Here is a 19,362-nt window from a genome sequence, read left to right on the forward strand (position 1 = left end):
TGGGATGTGTTTTGTATAGGACATTTTCTGACTGAGGAGGTGACATTTGTGCAGAAAACTGAATGATATGAAAGAAAAAGACATGCAGATACCTGGGGGCATTCCAGACAGAAGCGCAAATTAAAAGACTGTTACTCTGGGGGAAAAATTGAAGTGTTTGAGAAACACCAGGAAATATGACCAGAACAGAGTGAGCAAGGGAGAGAGTAATAAATAGGAGATGAAGTCAGAGGGGGAGGTGGAGGCTAAATGATGAAAGCCTCTGTGCATCACAAAATCAGAGCCTTTTTCTTAAAGTTGTTTCTAAACCCAAGCAGGAGAATACAATGTAAAATAACAGTTAAGATTATAGATTCATCAGGATGCCTAGGTAGCTCAGTAGTTAAGCATCTGCCCTCGCCTCAGGTCATGATCCCAGGGTCCTGGATGGAGCCAGAGTCAGGCTTTATGCTTGGCAGTGAGTCGGCTTCTCCCTCTGCCACTCCCCCTGCTTGTGTGCTCGCTCTCGCGCTCTCTCTGTCAAGTAAATAAATAAAATCTTTAAAGAACAAACAAAACAATATGGGGGGGAAAAAAGAAGCCAGTAATGAGATTCCATAAGATCACCCTTGTCTGCATTACTTTCTTGGCAGTAATTACATTCTGTTGTCTTTCTATATGTGCACATATTCTAATTCATTCTTTTTAATAGCTGCATAGTCTTCTGGTACACATGTGTATTAGTTTCCTATTGCTGCTGTAACAAAATTAACCACAGATTTAGTGGCTTAAAACAACATAAATTTATTATTTTACGGTCCTGGAGATTAGAAGTCTGAAATGGCAGGTCTGCATTCCTTCTGCAGCCTCTAGGGAAGAATCACTTACTGCCTTTTCTAGCCTCTAGAGAATGCCCAAATTCCTGGCGTGTGGTCCCAAATCACTTCAGTCTCTATATATCACAATTGCCTTCTCCTCTCTGATTTCCTGCCTCCTTCTTACAGAGACTTTTATGGTTACACTGGGCCTACTTGGCTAATCTAAGGTAATCGTCCCATTTCAATTTCCTTAGTATAATCACACCTGCAAAGTCCCTTTTGCTATATGAGGTAACATATTCTCAGGTTCCAGAGATTAGGACGTGGACATCTTGGGGGGGGAGGGGGTGTCACTATTCTGCCTCCCATGCATGTACCAAAACTTACATAATCAGTACTCGAATGACCAACATTGAGATTTTGTCTAGTTTTTCATCATTATAAACCATGTTGCAAGGAATATTTTTGGACTTGCATTTTTCACACTTACAGAAATGTACCCATTTGACAATGTCCTGGTATTGCACTGATAGTCAAAGGGTATGTGAATTTAAAATGTTGATAAACATTTTCAAATTCCTTTCTAAACCATGTGCATGGCTCAGTTGGTAGAGCATGCAACTCCTAATCTCAGGGTTATGAGTTCGATCCCCATGTTGGATGTAGAGATTACTTTACAAAATAAAATCTAAAATAAATAAATAAAATTAAATTAACCATGTGCATTAATTTTATTCCTATCAACTGTTTAGGAGAATGACTGCTTCTTTACGCACCCCAACACAAAGTATTACCAAACTTTCAAATGTCGCTAATGTGCCAGGTGAAAAGTAGTACAATATACCACCAATTTCATTTGAAATTGAACAGTTTATTTAAATGAAGAATATGTAAATATTCTTCATTTTTATTTTTGCGAACTGCCTATTGTCTTTCTTTTTTATTGACGAATGACAGCCCTCCATCTATTATATACGTTGCAAATATTTTCCCTAGTTGGTCATTTGTGTTTTGACTTTGGGCAACACAGAAGTTTAGTTTCTACCCTGTCAGATTTACTAATCTTTTGCCATGTGGTTTTTAAGTGTTTTAAATATTTAAGAAAGGCCTTCTTCAAGAATGTTCAAAATTCTCCCATGTTTTCACCTGGGAGTGGGCATTTTAATTCTTATATCTTTTGGGGCACCTGGGTGGCTCAGTCAGTTGGGCCTCTGACTCTTGATTTTGACTCAAGTCATGATCTTGGGGTCCTGGGGTCAAGCCCGGGGTCAGGCTTCCCACTGGGCAGGGAGTCTGCTTGTCTCCCTCACCCTGCTTGAGCGTGCTCCCTCTCTTTCACATAAATAAATCTTAAAAAATAAATAGATTTGTATATCTTTTATCAAACTGGTGCACGTGAGTGTGTGTCCACGCGCTTGAAGGGCGGGAGGAGGGCCCATTCATTCCTTTCCAGGTGGTTAGCTAATTGTACCATGTTTATTACGTCTTAGACGATAGCCAGAGGAGAAAAGGGACTCAAAAGAGAAATGGTAAAAGATTCTGCGGGAGGTAATTCGGCGCGCGCACTAGCCCCTGCGGGGGGTAAAGCCCTCCCCCTCCCCCAGGGCAGCCAGCTTCCTGGCCTGCGACTCTGGGAAACCGGCGGAACGCAGGTGCGCGAGGGCCGGGAGCCGCACGAGCCCGGCCTCGGAGGACTGTACGGCAGCGGGGGAGCGGTTTGGCGGTTACACAGGGCCGCTCGGAGGCCGCCGCCGCGATGCTCCCCTCCTTGCAGGAATCTCTGGATGGGGATGAAAAGGAGCTAGAGAGCAGCGAGGAGGGAGGCTCTGCGGAGGAGCGGAGACTCGAGCCGCCGCCCAGCAGCCACTACTGTCTCTACAGCTACCGCGGAAGCAGGTGCAGCACCCACCGTCCCCGTGGCCCCGCCCCGGCCCGGCATCCCGGCCCCCCATGCCGGCCCCGCATCTCACCTCTGGCCGCTCGCAAAGGCCTTCTTCCCCGCTCCCAGCTATATAGTTTCTGGCCCTAAGGGCCCTCCTCGCCTCACGTCGTTCTTCCGGGCCACCGTCCTGGACTTTCGTGCCCCTCCTAAACCTCTGCGCTCCAACTGTCCCTCTCGACTTCTCAGCCCCTTCCTGTCGCCCCTGCCCTTTGGCGCAGCGCCTCGCACACTCATTAATGTCAATTTCCACCCCGTCCTTCCTGTCATTATCGCCCCGCTTTCTCCCATTAGCCCCACGCATCCACATGCCCCCCCGCCCCCGACTGTCCTCTGTTTTCGCTGCCTCCTTTTCCTCGGTCAGGGCAGATGTTCCTGGGGCTCTCTTGGAAAGTCTGGTTTTTAGAGGAAATTTCCTTGACTGTTGTGAATGTTTAATTTAACCTTTCCTCCGCCCCTTAGAAGGCCTGGAGAGAGAAGGGGTTCTTGTCCGCACCGTTTCATGGGTTCTCCCTGTCCTGAGGGTAGGCAATGGAGGATCCACGCACTTCTAACTTGCGACATTTTCGGTTGACTGTTCACTCCCACCCTGCTTGCCGGCGGGGAGGGGGCCATACTGCACTTGAGTTAGAGCCCGTAACTGATAGCTGTATTGCTTTTGTGATGTGCAGATTGGCACAACAGCGAGGGGACAGTGATGATGGAAGCCCAAGCGGCACAAATGCAGAAACGCCCTCTGGTGATGATTTCAGGTACAAACAGCTCGACCCTAACCCACGGGTGTACTTTCATCTTCTGTGCATCACTGTCTTGTAGAGATCAGTGGGTGCCCTACTTCCCTTCAGCTTTCCCCGAGTCAAACCACCAAGCCCACCTGTCCCCTAGGAACCTCATCTGGATTTCCTCATTAGTTCATTCAAGGCTGGGCTGATCCGAATACCGGCAGTGCTTCTGGTCTTAAGCCAAGGCAATCAATCTTAGGTCTTCGACTGGAGCTGCCTTAAACATTCAATGTCACACGGGTAGAAAGAAATCTAAAACGCTCCTTTTCCCCACCTTCAGTACCCTTTCAGAGCTCTATTGCTACACACTGGAATGTAAATTCTAGGACAGCAGAGATTGTTGTGTCTTTGGTCCATTGATATCTCCCTACCTGGCACCCTGAGTCAGGGTAGACAGTTAATACATATTTAGTAAATGAATGAATGCCTGAACCTTAACACTTGATGCGAAGTAGGGTATAATACAACAGTATGTTCACTGACTGGGTGGTGGATGATTTAAGGAATTTTTTAGGTGTTACAATAGCATTACGGTATTGTGAAAAGGAGGTAAGGTCAGTGGATTAGGGGTCCCGGTGGAGTCATCATACTAGAGAGAATGAGCTGGGAAGATAGGATTGTTTTAAGCTGTTGGATGAGGAAGATCGTGCTTGGAGACATACACACCTAGAAGCCTCCCCAGCAGGATTCCTATAAAAAGCTTTGTCAAATCCTTAAAAGAGCTCCTGGCTTTTAGTAATATTCTGCCTTACGAGGTGTGAATGTAGCAGTCCGCTGGTAAGGAACGTGTGTCTTTCATCTGTCCAGCCTCTCCTTGGTGGACACTAACCTGCCATCGGAAGTGGAGCCCGAGCTGCGCGGCTTCATTGCTAAGCGTCTTTCTAAGGGAGCAGTATTTGAAGGGCTGGGTAATGTTGCATCCGTGGAGCTGAGGTAAGTGTAAAATGTGCTGTGTCCTGAATTTTTATTTCTGAGCTGAATATGAGACGTGAGGAGAAATCGCAAAAGATCAGCTCCTACTAGACTCGCAAAGCTGGTCTTTGTTCCCTGGCAGCCTGAGCACTGGGTCTCACACACACACACATCTGTGGAAGGGAATTAATCGAGTGGCCGGCTCTGCCACCGAAGTGTACTTATTTTAGTCTTGTACTTGGAAGAAAAGAGTTAGTTACCAAAACTAAAATTGTATACTTTACAGTTTGTGAAGTGCTTTCCCAAACTTTGATGCCATTCTCTCTAGCAAGGGGCAATAGAGCAAGATGCTCTTACTTCCATTTTCAGATGAGCAAATAAACTCAAAGACATTAAGGTCACAAAGTTGGTCATATTGATGGAGTTCAGGCTTAATCATAGGTGTCCTCTGTTGACTTCCAGAAAGATTTCCATCACACCCCTTGATTGTAGTTCACTTTAGACTCGGATTTTGGCATCATTTCCCCTCAGGAGTATGAAGCCACAGCCCAAAGATAAAGCCCCAGGATTAACATGTCACATCTGCTGGAGCTTCAGTGATTCGTGAAGTTTGGGGGGAGAAAGAGAACATACTTATATTTATGTAACCATGGATATACCATAAACGAGAATAAAATGTGCATGAGTTTTTCACATGAGAGGAAAACTCAAAGAATTGCCATGTTTGAAATTCCAGGTGCTGCTTTCACTAAAGTCCATAATGTACATGTTGATTTTCCTCTGCTGTTTCATGTAAGCCAAGGAGAAGTCTAGGAAGTTCTGACCTAGTTCGCAATCTAACAGTATTGCCAGATGAAGATGACGAGGGTTTGGAGCCGTCCATAAAACTAGATGCATGAGTTAGCAAAATAATACATTTTACTGTCTTGTCTGTTCTAGGATTCCAGATTACCGGGTCGGCTGTTATTACTGTCTTTTCCAACAAGAAAAACTGCTTCCTGAAGCAGCAACAGTGGACTCTGAACATAGCGCTTCAGAGTATGTGGTCTGTTTTTTAGGAGGGTCTGAAAAAGGACTTGAGCTATATCCTTTCTTTGGTCTTTGAGGATTTCAGGAAGGAAAACATGGGAAGCCAAGTGGAGGAGTATTCCTACCAACCTCCAAAGAGCTTTCCTACCCCTTCTAGACCTACTTCATTTCATCCCTTCGTACAACCAGTTTGTCTTGGCGTGTTGTAGAGTTTGCATCATTTGAAAAGAATTTTATGTTTCCTGTTGAGAGATCACTGTCTCGATGCATCCTTTATTGCTTCCTTAAGAACGTACTTTCAGGCTTGAATTGGACAAATATATCCAAGGGCTGAAAAACAACATGAGCCGTGAGGTAAGATGATCGATTTAATTGGTAAGACTGAGATGATAAACACGCTGTAATTGCTGTGCTTATGACATCACACGGGTGGACACAAAGACCCCCAAATTCTAAAAATGTACTACGCTGTGGGCTAATAGGAAGGTGCTGGTTAAGGAAAGCAGGGAACGTAGTCCTGTAAGTGCTGTAAGTTTCACAAGACTGCTTCTCATGTTTTGTATCCAGGAAAAATTGAATCCATTAAATTCAGGGTATACGGTAACATGCCAGGGGAGGAAGAGCATGCTCTTTTCCTGATTTCTAGGCACATAAAACTTACGCTGTGGTCAGAGCTAATGTCCAGGAAGCCTCTGGCACCAAAGACATGCTGCTATACAATGGTATGACTGTCCTTGAACTCAACATCAGAGATTTGTAGAAAAATTCCATTTTTTTATTGGTTGATATCTCGTGAACTAGATACATCCATATTGGTTAAATTTTCCATTCCTTTTGGGGCGCCTGGGTGGCTCAGTCGTTAAGCGTCTGCCTTCGGCTCAGGGCGTGATCCCAGCGTTCTGGGATCAAGCCCCACGTCAGGCTCCTCCGCTGGGAGCCTGCTTCTTCCTCTCCCACTCCCCCTGCTTGTGTTTCCTCTCTCGCTGGCTGTCTCTCTCTCTGTCGAATAAATAAATAAAATCTTAAAAAAAAAAAAATTTCCATCCCTTTAAAAAACTACACTTCAGCGTGTAGTAGTTGTTAAAGTCATAACTCTTCCAACTTTACTACCCATTACATGTGGTACCAATTCCTTTTACTTGTCATGTGCTTACAAGATCCTGCGGGAGAGGAAAGGCTAGCATTGGAGTAAGCCAGGGAAAGGAGTCTAGGGGGAGCTGCTTTGCCAGAGTGGAGCTCTGCCACTAGTCCCCAGGGAGCAGCACAGCCTAGAAAGCCAGATGTGCTCGTGGCAGCATGTCTGACAGCTGGAGTGGGCTGGAGTGCTTTGATGAATTAGTGTGTGTCCTTCTCTGATCCTATTTGAATGTGAGTGAGCTGTCTCACTCCTTCAGCCATTCAGCAGGTGCTCTATAAGCTCATGCATGGATGTTTCAGGCACTGCCAAGTGCTGGGGCGACAAGGATTATTAAGAGAATATCTCCTGGGCACCTGGCTGGCTCAGTTCGTAGAGCACGCAACTCTTGATCTCGGGGTTGTGAGTTCGATCCCCACTTTGAGTGCAGGGATCACTTAAAAAGAAAATCTTAAAAAAAAAAATCTCCAACTAGTACACACAGTATGATAGGGGGAGATGGACATGTAAATGCCCAACTTCTCCCAGCAAAGAAATACCATGAAACCCTACTAATTCGGTCTCTTTATGTAACACATTTCTAAGTGTGTTTTTAAGAAATTCAGTACAGAATTAATCCCCACTCTGCTCAGGAAAGTTGTATCACAATTCCTTTTTTGAGTTGGTGGTGTTAGCTTAAAAAAAGGTGTCTATCCTCATTTTTTTATCCTCATTTTTTTAAAAGATTTTATTTATTTGAGAGAGAGAGCACGAGCAGGGCCAGAGGCTGAGGGAGAAGCAGACTCCCCACTGAGCAGGGAGTCCGACGACAGGCTCGATCCCAGGACCTTGGGATCATGACCTGAGCTGAAGGCAGACGCTCAACTGACTGAGCCACGCAGGTGCCCCTGTCCTGAGTTCTTTGCACTGTCAAGAGTATCATTAAGAAAATGTTAAGTCCACTAAAGTGAAGGGTTATATTAAAGCAGACGATGTTCTTTCTTGATCTAGGAGAGGGGCCTGGAGAACCACATAAAATCTTACCTGAGCAGCTGGTTTGAGGATGTCGTATGCCCAATCCAAAGGGTGGTTCTTCTCTTTCAGGAGCAGCTTACCTTTCTGCTACATGCCGTAAGTATTGCCCAAACGAAAGCATTTCTTTAATCAAGAGTCAGTTTGCCAGAGTTTGGGTTATTTAAAGACATACTCACTTTCTCTGAATACTACTCCTCCCCGCCCCCACCGAATATTCATTCAAACGATGCTTGCAATCAGAATAGACCATGCTCTGTTTACTGAGATCTAGAAAGTTCCATTACTCAGGTAGAATTGCAAATACTAAATCTTCCTAATAGGATAAAACATTATTATTATTTTCAGTAGGTTCCACGACCAGCTTGAGTGGGACTTAAACTCATAACCCTGAGATCAAGACCTGAGCTGAGATCAAGATTCTGACCCTTAACTGACTGAGCCAGCCCCTAGGATAAAACATTTTAAAATAATACTTTTGAAGTGATCTGGGAGAGGCACAATTTTCAAAACAATTTGAGAAGGAAAACAAAACTCCAAAGTGATTTTTAACTATATAAAAAGTCCATATAGGGGTGCCTGGCTGGCTCAGTCAGTAGAGCATGCAACTCTTGATCTTGGGGTCATAAGTTCAAGCCCCACATTGTGAGTAGAGATTACTTAAAAAATGTCCAGATAAAAAATGAAAAATTCATGAAAATATCCAGACAATGGGGGAAGGCTAGAGTGTATGGCCAGGCTTTTATTTAAATAGGTGGTAGGTAAATTCAGCTTCGACTGGATGGTCCCATGAGACCAGGGTGGTAAAGGCAGGTTTTAGGCTATCAGTGGGCAGCCTCTGAACAAGGCTCTGGAGAACTCCTGGGTAGTGCCCATCAAGAATGGTCTAGTGTGGTGGTTATTGGGGAAGCTGAAGTTTAGTGTCGAGTAGCTGCTCAATAAGGAAAACCCTTATCAATGAATCCCTGTATCAGTTAGGCTTTATTTTTCTCTCATAGGCTCTGAGTTATACTCCTGTTGAAGTTAAGGAATCAGATGAAAAAACAAAGAGAGACATTAACAGGTAAAGAAGAGTTTTGCAAGGAGGGAACCTTTTCCACAGCAAGCCTGATATTACATTTTCAAACCCCCCGCCAGTACAGAACGCATTTGCTTTCTGCCTCCTATCCTGCAATACCGTTTGTGGAAAAGAACTTGTATATGTGTGGCAGGTTTCTGAGTGTGGCCAGTCTTCAAGGCCTCATTCACGAAGGCACCATGACGTCCTTGTGCATGGCCATGACCGAGGAGCTGCATAAATCTGTGGTCATCGATTGCAGCGGCCCCCAGCCTCAGTTCTACAATGCAGGTGAGCCACAGCCCGAGGCAGCCCTCCTGGCTCTGCTGTGAGTGTCCGTGTTTGCACAGAGAACACATGATACACACTTAGCCCTCCTGCCTTATACCCTTGCACCTGTTTATCTCACACTCACCAAAAACAGTATCAATTCTAGAACCACGGAAATCCCATCATGCCCAGCAATTCCACTCCTGTGTCTATAGAGAAGCTCTTGTATGTGTACGTAAGGAGACAAGTACAGAAATAGTCATAAAGGTATTGTTTGAAATAGTGAAAAAGCCATTAAAGAAAAACACAAAGTTTTAACGTATGTAAAGTAATACTATATAAGCCTTAGAGATTAAAAAAAAAAAAGTATGGACAAAAGTTGAAAGAAATACGTGGCTATGATAATCCTTTCCGATAGGAAAGGAGAGGGCTGTGATGGGGAAGACGCACTCAGGGCTTCAACCATTTGCTATTTCTTAGCCAGGTGGTGAGTAGACTATTTTTTCAGACCGTTATAGAAGTCTTAAATAATTCACTGTAAGCGGGGCCCCAGGGTGGCTCAGTCGGTTGAACATCCGACTCTTGATTTTGGCTCAGGTCACGGTCTCAGGATCCTGGGAGCCAGCCCTGTGTCTGGCTTCTTGCTCAGCAGGGAGTCTGCTTGAGATTCTCTTCCTGTCTCTCTGCCACTCCCCCCATTTGTGCATGCTCGCTCTTTCTCTCTCTCAAATAAATAAATCTTTAAAAAAAATTCACTGTGTTTTTACCGAGAAAGAAAGAAAATCACGATGGATACACGTGGTATAAACCTGAAACTAAGAAGTTACATGTCAATTACACTTCCGTTAAAAATAAATAAAAATGAATAGAAAGAATAAATGTCTTATGCTTTGTAGGATTTCGGTTTTATTTATTTAATTTTTCTAAAATACTTCATAGGAAGCAACCGGTTTTGTGAGGACTGGATGCAGGCTTTTTTGAACGGCACTGAAGGAGGTAACCCTTTTCTTTTTCGACAAGTACTGGAGAACTTTAAACTAAAGGTAATTAATTGGCTATGTGCCAAATGCCACATATCATTTTTGTCTGAATTTTAGTTAGTACCAGTGACAGAGTAACACATCTGCTTTACAGCTGGGATTCTATTAAATAAATAGGACGTTCGCAAAACTAGAATCCCCAGAAGGCATTTACTTCATTTATATTTTCCAGGAGCTTCTGCATATTTATCATTGCATTTCCAATTAATTGGGTCGAATGCTTGCTTGTATCTCAGGGACATCAGTCTTCTGATTTGTGATGTATCTTAGTTGGAAAGCACCAAAAAAAAAAATAGTTCAGTGCCTAAGGGTTCAAAATTCTGATGGGGAGGAGTGTTGTTACTTTATTTAGGAGATTTTAAAAGTATTTTTCCTTTATGTAAGAGATAGTGTTCTCCCAAGGGCAAAGCAATATTAGCAATAAGAATGATGGAAATATTGAAAATAAAAAGCAAATATCTTGGCACCATATGTCAAGCTCTCAGCTGGATAGGAGATATTTTTCAGGCTTCATTATTATCTCACTAAACACATATTTAACTGGGTAATCTTTTTCTAGGCCATACAAGACACAAATAATTTGAAGAGATTTATCCGACAGGCAGAAATGAATCATTATGCTTTGTTTAAATGTTACATGTTCCTAAAGAACTGTGGTAGTGGAGACATTCTTTTGAAGATTGTTAAAGTGGAACACGAAGAAATGCCTGAAGCCAAAAACGTGGTGGCTGTCCTCGAAGAATTTATGAAAGAAGCCCTTGCCCAAAGTTCCTGAACACACATTTTGAGATAATTGTATTGTGAAGTTGTACATTCAAGCCTTGGTGTTGACACTGCGGTCGTTCTGTCATAGGATTGCTACTTAAGACTAATTCAGACACATTCTAGATCTCTTCATTTTGTACTTTTAAAAATTTAACTTACTTAGACCTAAAAATCTGAGGACCATTTTCACCGAGTCTTAGAATGTGTGTTAGAGTCGTGGAATTTTAGTACTGCTCAATTCTAGACCCCATAAATTCTAGACTTCAGGGGGTTGATGCTCAGAAATCTTGAAAGGTAATTTTGTGGCTTCTCTGAGGAGTTGGCTGCAGTGTTTAGCAATTTTTCCTCCCAGAAAAATTGAATATACTCCTTTCTCAATGTACTGTAGCTTCTTTAAAAAAAGATGTCCTCCTAGTCTCAGGACGGGTTAGCACCGCAACCCCATTTCAGAGACAGATCTGTGCATCCTGTGGGTGCTTGGATCGATTTTTTTTCTGTCTGATTATGGCATGGATGACAAAGCCAGCTTTTAAGTCAATACACAAATCATGAGTGTGTAAGAAATTAAATGAGCTTTAAAAATAGATGCACTAGCTTCAAGACAAAACATCGTCTCTGACAGAAAGCTACTGTAGAAGTGGCCCCCAGCCCCTTTCTTCATTCATTTGTTCACAGGTATTTGTCAAGAGCCTGTATTTTCTTTTCTTTTTTTCTATTGAAAATGCTCGAGTTTTTAAACCGAGTGTTAAAAAAGAAACAAAGTACATAAATTCTACAAGCAAACTAACATAAAGAATGCAAACAAACAGATTCTTCATATCAGAGTTACTCATTGATTTCAGTTTTTTGTGTATTTGTTACAAGCCTCATATTGTTCTGCACCGAATCAATGGAACGTGTCCTCAGCTCGAGCCATTTATAATTCCCGTGGAAGCCAGTCGTAGCTACACACGTGATGCAGTTTGTTCTGCAAAGCTCTTTAATAAATCCATTTGATAATGATTTCTGTTTAGAAGATCAGAAGTCGTCTCACTGCCCTCAGGACGCTCAGAGGAACACAAGCCCGTAAAAACCCTCTCCTAAACTCATACGTCCGTGCTGAGTTTTAACTTTTAAAATGACTGACAATGGCCTGATGCTTTCTCGTCTACAGAAGTCTGGGGACATGACTCACCAAGCCATTTCTCTTCCTTTAATGAGAAATACAATTCAGGATCTTCATAAAGGCTCTCATATGGTTTTAAATTTTAATAACTTGGATTGTAGGCAGTGTAGAAAACAAAATCCAAATAGCATTTTTTATAGCATTAAATTCAGAATGACTATGGGAAATAAGCAATTCAAAGGCACTACCCTTGAATCTGACTTTTTCTAATGTACTTGGTTGCTCATTTAGAAATCAATTTTTTTAATGGACAACATTAGGACATCAACATTTGGAGCTAAAGAACATATTTTTCATTTTCAAATTCACATATCTTTCAACAGTCCATGATGTAAATGGCATTTAAAAGTGAATGTGTTACCTGCTTCAAGCCATTTATGGATATAGTCAAGGTGTAATTAGATATTCCTTACATGTGCTCTTATATATATATTTTGTGATGCAGGCTCACTACAGTACACAGTTGTGTACCATACAGTCCTATTTTACAAGTCTGTGGCAAACTATCACTATTGTAGGCAAGGAAAATGGTGACATAGAATCAAGTGTCTTGTTGGCCATGAGGAGAAACCCAAAGAGCTCATGACCAGAAAATGTACTGTATTCAAATTTTAATAAGCTAATGTATTAACTTTTAAAGTTTTAAAAAGGATTTGTTCAAGTGTGGAATCCACTTATGTATTGTGTGCTCAACACACAGAGGAAATATGTTTGTCATGTATCAAAAATGGCCTCATTTTAATTGTAATTATATTTGTAATAATAATAATAAACCAATTTAGCTTCTCAAGAGTCATTTTTATTTCACTAGTTCCATTCTCAAGGCTGACATTTTTATTAAAGCACGACAAGTTTAGGGGGGAGATTATACTTCTTATGCTAAGGACTTTGTTGAAGAGAATCACCTCACCTGCTGGAATACGCATTTCCGCACCTGCAGGAGGCGTCAGGCGGGGTGTGAGGGCAATTTCCCTCACTATGTTTTATTCATTGTCCAGGGAAGTTACACCTGTAGAACTCAACCCAAGTCACTTCCCTTCACTCTCATTCATTATTAAGGGCGTGCTTACACCAGATGCTAGGAAAGCCTGCAGGCATCCGGGAAATAAGACGAGGACCACATTTTCCTAACCATGTGTCTTTTCAGTCATGGAGAGTCCCCCCCCACCCCAACACACGCACCCCGGCGTCGATGAAGTCTTTCCTCTTGGAGGTCTAAGAGGACAGCTCCAGTTCTGCAACTGCTAAACTTCTTAAATGTGTCACAGACTTCAGATCCTTCTGAGTTGGCATAAATGCTAGATCCCAGAAGTCGGGGGTGGTAGGGAGCGGCAATGAATTCACAGCTGTGGATTTTCTTGTGAACTATTCTAGGAGGGCTGATAAAGCAGAGACCCTGTTAAGTGAGCACTCAATGAATGTTCCAAGGTCCATTACTGTTACTAAAGCAGTGAGACTGGATCTTGAAATGGACACCCTGGCCCTTCTACAGGTTTCGTGCCCGTAAAGTCCCATACAAACAGCCGAGGGGTGAGAGCGTGAACTTGGGAACCACAGTGCGAATCCGTCTATGCCATGAGGTCCCCTACGCGTCTCTCAGCCTGCACCTCACGTAAACACGGGCATATTGATACCCACCTCACACCAAGTAGCTGTGCACTAAACGAGGATAATCTACGGAAAATGCCTCACACGATGCCCAGCACATACGAAGTCATCAGTAAGTTGTCTTCACAGTTACCTTATCACCGGTAAATGTCTCACAAAGTCATCGAAGAATCAGACTCTGGCAGAAGCGAGGAACCAGAAAAGTCAAGGGGGCAGAGAGAGGAGGCCCAAGGCGAAGCCAGCTAAACAGCTTCTGGCTGTCCAGGGAGCTTGCCCCTAAGCACCTCGGCGACTGGAGCCTGGAACTGAGCCCCGAGGTCCCGATTCTCCCTCCCCAGAAGTTCCTTAGCCACCGTGAAACGGAAATGAGTTCTTTGACCTTGAACCTGAACTGTACTCTCAAATTTGTTCTGGGATGAGTTCTGCAGCTTTTAGCAATGTTTTTCAATGACCTACAGGAAACCAATGTGACAGAACATTAAGGAAAACAGCTCCCATGCTGAATTTAACAGGATCGTTTAATCCCTGAACGAAATTTAACGGTAATGAGTGGCAAACCCACGTACGCTGCCATCAGTTTAGAAAAGCTGGAGAAAACACTTCACTTTCTCAGACTGCAGCCATTCAAACCCATTTGATTATGAAACTTACCAAGCACTACACTTGACCATTTACGCCCCTCTTGTTCTCCCCTTCTGTATGTGAACTATGTACTTTCACCCTGAGAACATTCCTATCCCTTCCTCAAGATCCAGGTGTTGACTGCTCCTAGAAAGACCTAAAGAATAGACTATTGGGGTAAAGAAGGAAGTTCCTAGATATTTCAAAGATCACTCCAATAACAGTAGTCAAAATATTAGTCTCCCGTCAGAGTATAGGGTAAGAGGAGAAGAGGAAGACGGGGCGCCCAGCAGGACACCTGGCACAAATGTTCTTGACCTGAAGCTATGGACCAGTTTCCTTATTCACAGACCACCTCCCTCCTCCACATTGTACACAAAATCATTCACTTTTAGAGCAAGAGAAAGCACAGCTTTCATCAACCACTCAAAAGAGTTCAGTAATTTAAGAACGGTTAAGAGCCACCGAGCCAGAAACACCAGCACCAAGCCCCGACTCCCAGAGCTGTGATGTCTGTACATCAGGGGCCCAGAGCTACTGCTGTCCACCGCCTCCCCCCTCCCCAACCCACACAGAGATGAAACAGGCTCCCAGTGCTTGCCCTTCAGGTCACTTCCTGAGTCACCGATGGCTTTAAAAAAAAATCTTTAATGGAATCTGTGTTCAAATAATATGTTACAACAAAAATATACAGAATGTACACAATACAAAAATATTTAGAAACAAACATTGCAGCTTGTGTTTCCCTTTGTTTCCACTGACTCAAGTCCTGGGGGTGGGGGGTGGAAATTCAGTGTTGGGCACTGTTTTGTTAAGGCAGAGGAGTATCCGTGCTTGCTGGCCAGCCCCGGGAGCCACAGGAAGGATGCCAGGAAAGGGCTTCCACTGCACCCGGGAATCTGCATTATTCGCAAACGAAATTGGACCCTGGGGGAAGACCTGGGTTTGGTGAGCAAGGACTCCCCTAATCCTCTGGGTAAGAAGGGTCCTCGTGGAAATGGAGCGTCCTATTAGCTGGCAAAAACACCTCATTAGGGAGCTTTTCCTAATTAAAAAAAATGAATGACTAATGGTGTCATTAAAACCAAATTTCTCCTTTGAAGATCTGTTTTCCCTTCCCTAGTTTCTGTGAGTCCTCTTCCGTTTAACGAGCGAGCACATCTATGGCTGCTGTTCGGGGAATCCCCAGCTTTCAGTCTCTGTATCCCGTGGATGCAAGGCCGGCCACCCTCCATGGCCCCAAGAGGCACGCCGGGCCGCTGGCTGTACCAGCCCAGGGAGGAGGGATGACGGCGACGTGCCGCTGGCAGGGTGTGGGGGGCGAGGGTGCACAGACGGGCTGAGGAGAAAGCCAGACACCCAAACGGAAACCTTTCTTACCAGACAGTGATCTCTGGCCCTGGTTTGGAGACCTGGGTTGCATGGAGTGACCGTGGACCCCACTGGGTGGCCCTGCTCGGAGCTGATGGTTGGGCGAGGGTGGGGAGGTGGGTGTGAAGCAGACCAAGGAACTTGTGGGTTCCTTTTGGACCCTGCTGACAGGGAACGGCTGGGGCTGGTGGCCTGAGATAAGATGAGGCTCCCTTGGTGGGTCTGAGACAGGATGGCAGATGGGATTTTCGCCTCAGGCAGTCCTCCCTGGCAGCAAGCTCCCATCTGCAGCCCTGAGGGTACTGGGTGCTTCTCTGAGGCCTTTCTAGAGTCTTCTGGTTCACAGTCTTCTCACCCCTGCGAGAGGGAGACCCCTCTCCAGGCTGCCTCAGATGAAGGTAGGGGGGACTCTCCACTCCCACCACCCACAACCCAGAGCACCCGGGGGCCTGGGGGGGATCCCTGCCCCCCCCGCAGAGCACCGCCTGCCTCTGCTCCTCCAGGGAGGGACAGCACCACCCAGGTTTCGGGGGCTGCAGCCCACGGCAGGGCCCCCCTCTCCATCCTTACCTAAATCCTCTCAGGCCCCAGTTCCAACTTGCTCTCCTCTCCTAGGAAGCGGACTCTTCCAGCTACACCCTTCCCTCAGTGGGGCAGAGACAGGCTGGCAGGGGACAGACAAGATGCCCCAGGGTGACACAGCTCAGCCACCGATCTGGGCCTGTGCCAACTCAGCCTGGCAGTCCTCAGTACTGTGCTGGCACGAGGGCGGCACGACCTCAGGAGCCCCGTGCGGGGACCAGGACAATCTATTTAGCACCAGGCAAAGACGGGGAAGGGCTTGGCATAGCCTGGGGCTGCATGGAGACCCTGCCCAGTCACGTGTGATCACTGAGGACAGGAAGCCACAGTGGCCCAGGACCGCTAACTGCCTGGCCCGGCTGACTCCAGACTAAGCTCCTGCTCCCGCCCCTCAGTGACCCAGTCCCTGTGCCTCCCGGACTGGAGTTCTTTGTCTCTCTGGGTTGTCAGTGGTTGGGAATTCCAAGAGCAGAACACAGGGAATCACATATTTTGTCAAAGGCCATCCTCCCCTCCCCCTCTATTCAGGGCCCCCATCAGCTCCGGCTCAGAAGTCATTCCCTTAGCCTGGTTTTCCCACTTGGGCCATGGGGGTGGGGGTGAACCTGACAATAACCAAGTTCCCTCCAAGCCCTGAGCACCTGAGCCTATGGGCTGCCCTCACTTCTGGCCCTCATCCAAATACCCGACAATTCTCTAGAAGCAGTTTTCCCCTAAACTGGAATTCCTTTACTACAGACTTCTGTCTGCCCTACTCAGTAGACACACGGCTTCAATATTCCTGCCCCAGCCTGTCTTACACCCCAAAGCTCCTTCCCTCCTCAGGAAAACAGAACAGAACCATCTCAGATGCGAAGGTCATTCCAGAGGGAAACAAGAAGGGAGCTTGGCAAAGGCCAACCGCGGCACCCTGAGCGTCCCTGGGAGGGCCCAAGGTCTCCCTCCACCGCAGACAAGTCTCCAACTGGTCAGTGGCTCTCGGGGAGATGCCTGGAAAGGATGAGGAATAGGAAGGAAGGGGTAGCTGGGCTGAAAGCCAGATCCTCAGGGGTCACACCCTCCCACCGCTCTGCGCCTATTTCCCTCTCACACAGACCCTTCCACACACCCCCACGCCCCCTACGGGCTTCCTCTGCAGCCTCTGACTTGCCTCACGTTCTTCCCACGGCATCTCCTACCATCCCATGGGTGTCCTCACCCGCCAAACCACACACCCACACACGCACAAACACACACACACATATACACACACACATCCCCATGACCAAAGGGGAGGCAATGTAGGGTCAGGGCAATGGAAGGGAAGGAAAAGGCTCTAAAAACAAGGCAGGGCATGGGACGCTGGGGCACCGATGTGAGATGTCAGCATTCTGGGAGACAGGGAGGGAGAAATCCAAAGCCGGCACTGGGCCTCGCCTCGGGTAGCGCTTGGGATGAAGTTTATTCCCTCCTGCTTGGGTTTCTCTGGCTGGATACCCCCAGGGCAAGGGTGAGGACTGGAGTTACAGCAGCTCCCTCCTCCGCCTGCCCCAGGCGCTAGAGGCCATGCCCCAGTGCCCACCGCCAGGAGGGCACCCTGGGCTCTCCTGAACCAAACCCAACCTGTCCACCGCCAGGCCCTCCTCCGCTCCAGAGCTCCAAACCCAACAGCTGGACAGCGGACATTTCCCGGCCTGTAACTGTATCTCTGCGCTGGCCAGGGGCCTGCCTGGCTACCCTCCCCTCGGAGCTTCCTGACATCTCAGCGTGGGGATGAGGGGAGGAGACTGCGGTTCAGTCTGCGACAAGGGAGGTGTCCCCTGAACACACAGAACAAGCCCAGCCCCAGGGGAGGGCTGCTCTCACCCCACCCCTTTGCCCTGGCCCGCCGTCCTCAGAAGAGTCTAGAAAAACAATGGTAGCCACGTCCAACTCATCCAGCAGGCGCCTTTCAGAAAAGAGGCCCCATTGTCCAAACCCGGACACCAACATCACCACGGCCCAGCATCTCGTCCTCTCCGCCCCGGCCTCGCGGAGCTGGTGCCCAGAGCAAGAACGTACATGCTCCTTCCTGCTGCTGCTCAGCGCCCCCCTCCCCGACCTCGGTCCCCCAGCGCCTTAAGGAGGGGGTGGCAGCTTTAAGTCCAGCAGGGTGTAGGCGAAGATATTCCAGAAGACAGCGAACAGCACGAAGACCGTGTACATGGCCACAAAAATCCACCACAGCGACTGGTCCTGCAGCCTCTGCTCATAGTTCCTCAAGACCACCACGCCCAGGGTGATGCCCACAGCCACGCCGCCCAGGTGCGCCACAAAGCTCGGGTGAGGGCACGGCGGGTAGGCCGAGGGGTGGAACCGGAGCCACACGGCCCGCCCAAACTCCATGCTCACTGCAAGGGGAGGAAGCACAGAGAAGTCACAGGAGGGCCGCTGGGCAGGGGCGGAGGGAGAGGCCTGGCACGCCATCCATCCACCTGGCCACCCACTCACCCACCCGTGAATTCACTCACTCCCCACTAGGCCGAGCACTGTTTGTTCCCGGCCCTGCAGATACGGGAGTGAAAGACAGACAAAGCCCTGTTCTCACACGGCTTACAGATCTGGCAATCGGCCAGCATCAATGACATACCTCGGATAATTTCAGTAAGAAAAATTATAGGGGGTAAAAAAGATAGGTAATTTTAAATCAATGCCGGGTGTAAGGAGGGGGTTTCTTTAGTTTGGGGAATCAGGCAAGATCTCCCTAGAGATGTGAAATGTGAGCAGAGACGTGACTGTCAAGAGAAGACCCTAAGGAGAGCAGTCCAGGCAGAGGGGAGAGCTTGTGCAGAAACCCGAAGACCCTGGCGGCCCTGCGCTCGTGAGTCTGGGAGGCTCAGTTTCTCCATCTGTAGAGTACCAGCCTACTTGCTGGGACATTAGTAACAACTTCAGTATGTGCTAGCACGTTACAGCTTAGAAAGTTCTCATCTATTATTTTAAAACCCTTAGATTAAAAAACCCCTCGGAACCAGTGCTTTTGTGATTGGAAGGAAAGGATGGATGGGGGAAAAGGCAAAGGAACGGGAATACACAGCCCCAACAAAATGCTGGAGTTTCTCTCTTAACGGATGCTAAATTGCCCCCATCCCATCCTCCAGTTCATTCTTCTTTGCCTGAACCTGTTGGGTCAGCCCATCCCATGGGATGCACTCTCTCCAAAGGATAGGTGCTGGGAAACGGCCATTGCACGGCCCACGATCCAAAGAACACTAAGGGCAGGCATTCTTATCCCCATTTTGCAGATGAGGAAACCGAGG

General features: G+C 46.6%; 2 protein-coding genes across 3 annotated transcripts in view; one reads left to right on the forward strand and one right to left on the reverse strand.

The window, feature by feature from the left end:
- The first annotated feature begins 2,476 nt into the window (after positions 1–2,476).
- CUNH17orf75 (chromosome unknown C17orf75 homolog) lies at positions 2,477–12,692 on the forward strand. Its single transcript, XM_026517641.4, has 10 exons — positions 2,477–2,693; positions 3,408–3,488; positions 4,326–4,451; positions 5,370–5,513; positions 5,756–5,813; positions 7,585–7,704; positions 8,604–8,668; positions 8,817–8,953; positions 9,872–9,975; positions 10,532–12,692. Exons 1-10 carry the CDS (start codon positions 2,554–2,556, stop codon positions 10,745–10,747), a joined length of 1,191 nt encoding a protein of 396 aa, XP_026373426.1. The 5' UTR covers positions 2,477–2,553; the 3' UTR covers positions 10,748–12,692.
- Positions 12,689–19,362, reverse strand: part of RHBDL3 (rhomboid like 3) — a 49,918-nt gene continuing 43,244 nt past the window's right edge. For both annotated transcript variants that reach the window (XM_026517638.4, XM_026517637.4), the window contains one exon: positions 12,689–18,453. In XM_026517638.4, coding sequence (XP_026373423.1) covers positions 18,182–18,453 — 272 coding nt within the window. In that variant the 3' untranslated portion in view covers positions 12,689–18,181. The remainder of the gene's footprint in view (positions 18,454–19,362) is intronic.

Source organism: Ursus arctos, unplaced genomic scaffold (assembly GCF_023065955.2).
Source record: "Ursus arctos isolate Adak ecotype North America unplaced genomic scaffold, UrsArc2.0 scaffold_24, whole genome shotgun sequence".
NCBI classification, from domain to species: domain Eukaryota; kingdom Metazoa; phylum Chordata; class Mammalia; order Carnivora; family Ursidae; genus Ursus; species Ursus arctos.

Bases quoted from the DNA above. Each gene is read 5' to 3' on its own strand.
- CUNH17orf75 (XM_026517641.4), top strand. From the start codon at position 2,554: ATGCTCCCCTCCTTGCAGGAATCTCTGGATGGGGATGAAAAGGAGCTA. The intron at 7,705-8,603 runs GTAAGTATTGCC...TTTCTCTCATAG, and splicing joins TTACCTTTCTGCTACATGCC to GCTCTGAGTTATACTCCTGT. The intron at 8,954-9,871 runs GTGAGCCACAGC...AATACTTCATAG, and splicing joins GCCTCAGTTCTACAATGCAG to GAAGCAACCGGTTTTGTGAG.